General features: G+C 39.0%; 1 protein-coding gene across 1 annotated transcript; it reads right to left on the minus strand.

Moving 5' to 3' along the window:
- Positions 1–2,498: 2,498 nt before the first annotated feature.
- Positions 2,499–4,879, minus strand: LOC130176363 (uncharacterized). Its single transcript, XM_056387399.1, has one exon. The coding sequence runs from the start codon at positions 4,733–4,735 to the stop codon at positions 3,701–3,703; it is 1,035 nt and encodes a 344-aa protein (XP_056243374.1). The 5' UTR covers positions 4,736–4,879; the 3' UTR covers positions 2,499–3,700.
- Positions 4,880–8,092: the final 3,213 nt, after the last annotated feature.

Here is an 8,092-nt window from a genome sequence, read left to right on the forward strand (position 1 = left end):
AGCCTGTGCATAATTCATGTAAGCAACATGCAATACTTTTCAGGTTCTTTAAGGACTCATACCGAAGGTCCTCCAGTTGGAGGATCACGGCTTTAATCCACCATGTCTGTCCTGCTGGTGAAGACACTGCATGGAAAATCCCTCCTAAAGGTACAGCTGTCGTCAGTGTTTATTGCTTTCACTGGCACTTTTATCTTCACTGTAATGTCACATTAACTATCCACTAAAGCTCTGAAGTTCGTACCTGCTTGTAATGTGGTTTGTGCATTTATTCTTAGATTAACAGAATCAAAAGAATACTGAAAACATATCATGTATTAAATCCCTGCTATCTCAGGAGGCAGTTGCACCAGTTCTTTGTCAGTTCAGATGTTATGTACACTTAGTTGTAGTTGTACACTCACAAGTTACACAAACTAGTTCTTATGTAGAGATTACTTGTTATTAATATTTACACCCATATTTACTAGCTAATATATTAGCCAGTTGGCTAATCTGATGTGATACTTGCTTGGACTTCCTAAAATGGGAAGCTTTTAAGTTACATTTCACAAAAAAAACACAATATACCTCAAATTGCAAAACACGACAATAATGTCAGATTAGTCAGATATTTCCAACTCATTCTAAACAGTAGGCCTGTATCAAGTCAATTCCTTCTATGTAGCCCAAAATCATAAATAAATACTGCCCTCTCTGAAAGAACAAAGACAGACCTACATTTACAAAGGTTTAGCAGTTATATATCGTTTGGCTTTCACAGAACTGTTGTGTTTGTTTTGGTTTTAGCTGGTGAAGATACAGCGACTTTCTGTTTACATTGTATATTACTAGTTTGTAACTAGCTAGTAGCTGCTAAGAACGTACCAAGGGCTTTACACACAAACTAATGCAAAGCAGTCAGTGGGTTCTGCAGAGGATAGCTGAATTTGTGGTCAGGTGAGGTTTAACAAATCGTATTAGATTCAGTCAGATGTTAGAAGACTTGTATGTGCTCTGTGCATTGGTCCCAGACACCCAGTGTCTGTGAGGTGCTAAATCTTGCTGAGGTCTGGAAAGTATTCTTCCTCCATTAAAAATCAGTGCAGCCTGATTCCTCAGCAAATTTGTGAAATTGATTTGGTGTGTTGCAGGCAGCCGCAGACTGTGCCGAGCCAGTCCACAAAGTGCCTTTGCTGGTTGAAAAAAAGTGTGTGAAAAACAGCGAGGTGTACAGAGGGAGGAGAGAAAATAGACAGGACTGATGTATTGACATGTAGTGTGAATTTGATGCTTCATGCGACATTTGAAAAGGGACTTAACACTATTTTAATACAATCCTACAAAGTGTTCAGCAAGACCACAACCTAAGCTTTCTACTCATTTTCCACATGGAACAACTTTTAAAGGCTCTTACTTTAAAGAACGTGGTATTCAAACTCATAAAGTCTCTGTTTGATTTTCAAGAGTAATTGGCCATTTTGCTTTTTCAATAAATTAGGAATTGATTGGAAGATTGTGGCTTCAGTTGCTTTGTATGCTTTAAGTTTCAGAAAAAGGACTGAGGTCAAAGAGTGCTGTGTTAGCTCAAGAATGCTAATAGGTCATAATCATCTCTGTATTTTCAGACAAATCTGATGAAAAAGGCCACTGCGCTGGCTGAACTCTGATTTTCTGATTTGGTTTGTGCTTTCCCCAGACTTGGCAGCCCGTGACAACTACAGAACTGTAATAAGAATGATCTGACATGAGTATAAATACTTTCCATGGGTAATTGACCCTTTTCCTGGACACACACACTCCAAGATCAAAAGGGTATATCCTCTAGACTCCAAGAGCCACTGATTAAACACATTTCAGAAGTATTTCCCTTCCATTTCCAGTGCAGATCTGGCAAAGACATATGAGATGTGTTTCATTAAGTTGTATCATGAAATACACTCCCTTTTAGTGTGTATGTGAAGGGTGTGTGTGAGAATACCGCATGCCTATGTATGTGCATGTGTGTTGCTCTGTCTGTCTATGTATATCCTGTACATTTTTAGCTGGTGAGGGGAAGTGACGTGGCATGTTGCCAGCCAAGTCTCAGTGTTTCTCAAGAAAGACAAATGACATTGTTCCAGGAGCAGATACCAGCTTTACTGCCAAATCCCTGCCGGCTGGACTGAAATTTCAGCCATGTAAAGAGAGCAGGAGTGGAGCGGGGGCCTGACAAAAGATGACATTGGCTTGTAAGTTTTAGGCGATGACGCTCAGGGGGATTCCATTATGTGGCTGTCACACAGCATTAGGCGAGACAGCAAACACTTTCATGTGTGGATTACCATTTACCCATTGGAGATAATAGATATTTGCCTTGGCTAATCCATTCCTCTATTGATTTTTTTCCCCTTTAATAACTTCTTGCAAGCAAGCAAATTTTAATAAGTGCAAGAATGCTGACATGTAAGAAGCCGGAACAAAGGGCTGTGGTTGACACAGATAAGCCGCTTAATGTAGTTTTCCATACAAACAGGAGATATAAAGATCAATTGTATTTATTCCAAACCATATATGTAAACATACAATGTGATTCAATAACAGAGAACTCAGTTGTTAATCTTGAAAGATTAATGGGTAAAGTATCAGAAGACATAAAGACATGTTTGTTTTTTTCACATTTGCATCCATTTTGTCTTTGCTACAGTTTTCATATACAAATTAATATAAAAACAAAGTTAAAAGATAAGTCTGCTGAGATTCTATATTTTTCTTATTGTCAAACTCTCGCAAACAAAATCCGTATGCTGTTGGAACGTATCCTGCTGTGAGTTCAAAAACTATTATAAACACATAAATGAGCCAGACAGTTGGCCTCTGTGACATGTACCTTCGTTACCATGAAGACTGCAGTTTATTTTCAGGCAGTCCCAAATCCACATCCCTGCGGTTGGAAATAGTCACTAAAGCAACAAAAGTGTCGTCGCTCCAAACAGTCCCACACAATATGCTCTTGTTTGAGAAACACTTGCTAAAAACAACTGCGTCCTGCTGTTTTAGAAAACTATGCAGCCTTTCTTTTTTTATGTATTAAAGTTTATGTCTGTGACCTGCTTTTAAAGATTTATGTCTTCAGTTGGAACCAATCAGCTTGAGGCTGAGTGCCACAGATAGCATTAAGGAAGTTGGAAAATAAGACAGAATGTGTATATATAAATGCTTAGTTGGTTTTGGGATTTGTTCATTTTGAGAAAAATACAGAATATCACCAGCTTTATCCTTTAATCTACTACTTTTATCTACAACCTTTTTACACAAAAATCTCCTTTTTTTTCTAGAAATGAAATTGCTTCATTTCTAACATGGAAACACATCAGCTCTGCGGTTACACAATTAATCAAAAAACAGAGAAGATGATCAGATCACATGAAAATGTGCCAGGGATCAGACACCTCCTTTATATCCTTACCAACCCACAACCCCAACAACTATAAAGACGAACTTTAAAACATTAAAGAATGAAACTTCCACATATATAAGCCAAGACATTTACATTTACAGATAACTCAATTGTCAGTGGACAGTATGAACCAAACTGTTGCAGTGATAAACATTATCAAGGTTAAAACTGTGGAATTGAATAGTTTTCTTCATTTTGGTTCAGTTGTATGTTATCAAGCCACAAATGTCTTTTTGTCTCAGTCCCTGAAAGTTTCTGGGATGGCAGCAGAGGGAGGCTCCTTCAGATATTTGATGTCTGGGGATTCTTCGTCCTCGGCTTTGGCACAGGTGAAGGTTTTTGTTCCTCAGCAGCTGTGGGTAACTGTAAAGGCCTGTTTACCATCTGAGCTTCAGGCTCAGAAACATTCTGGTAACAGGCTCTCTGCGAATGCTTGGGGCTCGGGGGCGGAGAGTCCTCACTCGGGTGCATCGTCTCATACACTGGGCTGGTGGAGTCGGGCTCTCGCTTGGTCAGAGAAAGCATTCTGAGTTCCCCTTTTTCTCGGAGTCTCATTTGGGTTTTGTCGCGTCTGTGGCAGCAACATAATACGATGATAATGATGAGCAAAAGCAGAATCAGACTTACTCCTCCTGCTGCCACTGCCACAACAGTTTTGGATTTAAAACAGAGCGAAGGTGGTGGTGATGGTGGTGACGGTGTTGGACTCTTACAGGCTGGTCGAACAGTGTCACTCCTCTCCTTGCTGACTTTGTTTGCCACGCTACATGTGAAGCTCCTCTCCCCTTTTAATTGCTCCAATGATATGCTCAATGTTTGTCTGGTTTCGCTTGTTAATGTCTTTTCATCAAGTGTCCACGAGAACACCAAACCCTGAGGTTTGGCCACGATGCAATTTAGATTAACAGCACGAGTCTTGAAGTCACAGACGTAAGTGAGTTGAGGTTTTGGCGCCTTGTCCATCACACACAGACGACCACTCCATGTTTTAGCTAAAGTACCATTTGGATGCAGCACATCTGCCTGGTAAATGCCTGCACTGGAGAATTGTAGGTTCTTCAACAGAAGAGATCCGGATGGAGAAATGTCCTCTGTCTTTCCAACAGACACTTTGCCTTGCTGTCTGTAAAAGATGAGTGTGTTATTGTGAGTCCATTTCAGCACATGTGTGTTTACCAGCCCTTCATAGCCCAGAGGCAGAGTCAGACTCTGTCCAACAGCAGCGGAGAGGTCACAGGTGTCTTTGCTTGCTGCTGAGAGCAGGTTGATGAATCCTGACAGAATGATGACTCCAAGTGTTGCAGCAAAACACGCCATGATATACAAGGTAGACCAAGGTATCCTTTCTGAATATTGTCAAAAAATTAGCAATAATCACTCGAGCATTTCATGATCCCTCAGTCTAATCTATCAAGCCGTGATCGAGAGGCAATCCTGTCAAGATGAGTCCTTGCATGTGCAGCCCAGAATATAAGTAGCACGTTAATAACAAAGTTCAAGCCCTTTAAGAGAAGCGAGCCATCAGTTGGAAGGAAACTATTTGGCAAGAGTCTACTTTCAGTTCTCAGAAGACAATATTTTTTCTGTTTTGTCACAGTCATGTGGAAACGAACATTTTCCTCTTCTGTGAGTAAGTCACAGGAATATATATTTAGAAAATATGTGTCTTACGCACGTAATTCACTGCAAGCATGATCTGTATGATGGCAAAACAACTGTGGTCAAAATATTCCTCAAAAAACATTAAAAACCACATGAAACTTCTATTTTTAGAAACCTTTAAATAAATGAGTTGAGTCAGGTTGTAGTATATTGTGAAATGTAGCTTATAGATATTCAGTTTCTGATTTGTTAAGAGGGATGTTTTATTCAATACAAACATACACTAGCTCAAAAGTATTTGCATCAAAATATACTTAAAGCACCAAAAGTAAAAGTATTAATTATAAGAATGGCCAATTACTGAATCATGTTTACAGGGCTATATTATTGTAATTACTGATACATTAATGTGTAGAGTTTTTTTTAGTTACTTTAAATACTGCTACGTATCTGGTGGATTTTCCTCCAGGGATCAAGCTGATCTTATCCTAATCATAATTTATATTTTATATGAGTAATATGAATCTGGAAAGTAACTAGTGACTGAAGTTATCAAATAGTTATAGTGGAATAAATATGGTGAAATTAAAAGTACAATATTTCCCTTTGAAATCTGTCTTGATGGTTCTCTGTGCTTTGTCCACAGACCCGGCGGTCACATAGACTCACATAGAGTCCAAGGCCAAACACTGGCTGGCACATGTCATGCAAAACACTGACTGCTAGTCAGACTGTTTAACTCCTGGCAGACCTATCCACCAAAGTGGTAGATGTCCATCTGTTGATTGTATTTTCTAGTCCAGATACCGAGGGCCCATGCCCCTCAACTGCCAATTGAAACTTAAAGTTGTGGTGCTACATTTGAAAGTGAATCAAAACATAGTGTACTATTAAAAATTTCACCAGTATTTCCACCGAGAATTACCTCCAGCAAACAAGCTCAAACAAGCAGAGGGCGTGATACCTGCCCAGGTTGAAATGGAGCTCTTGAACTGAAGTGGCCAGTTGGCTGGTTTAAGTAAGTGGAGAAGCAAAAACACAGATATTATTCTCAGCAGTTGGTAAATCAAACATGAGATGACAAGAACAAAGAAACAAAACAAGGCAATATAAAGTCAGTGTTGGACATTTGTCTGGTGGCCAGACACACAACTGCAGTGACATGCTCATGCTGCTGTCTGACTGCTGGGTACTGGAGGAGGCAACTGTTGGTTCTCATGGTTCAAATTTTATTTAATGCGGCTTTAACTCTTGAAATGTTACACAACACATGCTTTGACTCATCCTTTATGTTACTTTAGCTTGTGCTTATCTGAAATCTTGGCTTACATCAAACTGCAGAGACTAACATCTCAGACCTTTCACATATAAATATGAATTTGAAAGACACTACATGAATAACCCAGTCAGCTTGATATGTGTTCTGCCAACAGAGTGCACCCAGCAATACACAGTACAATATCTACACAGTATTTATATTAAGTTACTGAAATAATATGAAAGAAGCTCCAAGATTTATTATCAGTCAGATATTTCCCTGTTGGCTTTTCCATTATTTATCCTGGTTATTGGTTTTTTGTCTGTCAAACAATACAAATGACTTTTATTTGTCGACTCTAAATTGGTTTAGTCACGGCTGCATTTCCTGATAAAGCAGCTGAATAATGAGAGGCCACCGCCTCATGTGAATATCTTTTGCAAATGCTTTTGTTTTGGTGGCTTCAGTTGAGCAGCTGTAGAGTATGTATATTTTCTCATTAGAGATGGTGGTTATGCTGTCAATTAAAATTTGAATTTGATTATTTCCTTCAAAGAAAGTCGCACAACAGCCTTTTACTTTTTAACACACAATCACAGAGGCTCCAGCCAAACCCAATCATATTCTGACCGCATTTGGATCAGTGGTTTTAATCCAAAAAGTCTCCAAGTGGCAAATAGCTTTAGCTAATTTCATCTTCCTCAGGTTTTTAATTTGGTGGATTTGAAACTGAGTTGGCACGTTTTCATGTAATTAAATAAATAATTTGCTTTTGAATTCACCCCAAACATCATAATCAAGTCAATCTTTCTGTAAAACCCCTACAGCATTCCCAGCCAACCACTCATTGTTCAGTTAGCATCATTCCAATAATTCATGCCCTCCAAGGTACGACTGTAACTATGCTGGCTCAAGCTACAATAGATTCATTTTGCACCCCCACGACTGTAATTTCATGCAATTAGCAGTGATTCACAAACCTTTCTGTAACTCTCAACACCTTCACAGATACCCAGAGCAAGAGAAGAACACCTGTTTCTTTTAGTTTCACCATCATTACACGTTTTCCTCCCCTGGGGGAACATATTGATGTAAAATGTTAGCTATTCAGAGGGGGGCGTAGTGAGATCTGAATGCAATGAATTCCTGGTTACAAATGTTGTAAAGATTATATCTTCAAAAATTTTCCCTGCCAGCTCAAATAGGAACGTGTGTGTGTGTGTGTGTGTGTGTGTGTGTGTGTGTGTGTGTGTGTGTGTGTGTGTGTGTGCGTGCGTGCGTGCTGAGTTGATAAGCAGCAGGTTCACAGATACGAGCTTAAGAAGCGGTGAGCAGACATATGGTGTGCTTGTGTTTTATATCATAGCTGACATGAGCCAAAGAAGAGTCTGCAATACCAGTACCATCTTGCAGCACCTGGCAACGAAAACTTACACAGAAATGAAACAAAGGTCGTCAACTGGAAGAGTTTCATCACTCAGCTTTTTTACATTCCCTGTATCAGCACCCACTGCAGTTGTGTCAGCACTGCCAGCAAATGATTAATGCATTGGGAAAATGAAAATCCTTATGTTTTTTTTTTTTTTTTTTTTTTTTTTGATAGGGTTTTATATAATGGTCCATCTGGTTCCTTATTGTATAACTCTTTTGAATACCTTATTGAAACTCTCACAAATTAAACACCTTTCATGAATAAATTGTTGCAAATTATGAGGAAGATTGCTCTGAAGGAGTCAATGGACATTTCAATATACACAATATATTGTGTATATTGGTATATATATATCTAATATATAAATATACCCCTAAATGTT

This window comes from Seriola aureovittata, chromosome 10 (assembly GCF_021018895.1).
Source record: "Seriola aureovittata isolate HTS-2021-v1 ecotype China chromosome 10, ASM2101889v1, whole genome shotgun sequence".
Lineage (NCBI taxonomy): Eukaryota > Metazoa > Chordata > Actinopteri > Carangiformes > Carangidae > Seriola > Seriola aureovittata.

Bases quoted from the DNA above. Each gene is read 5' to 3' on its own strand.
- LOC130176363 (XM_056387399.1), bottom strand. From the start codon at position 4,735: ATGGCGTGTTTTGCTGCAACACTTGGAGTCATCATTCTGTCAGGATTC.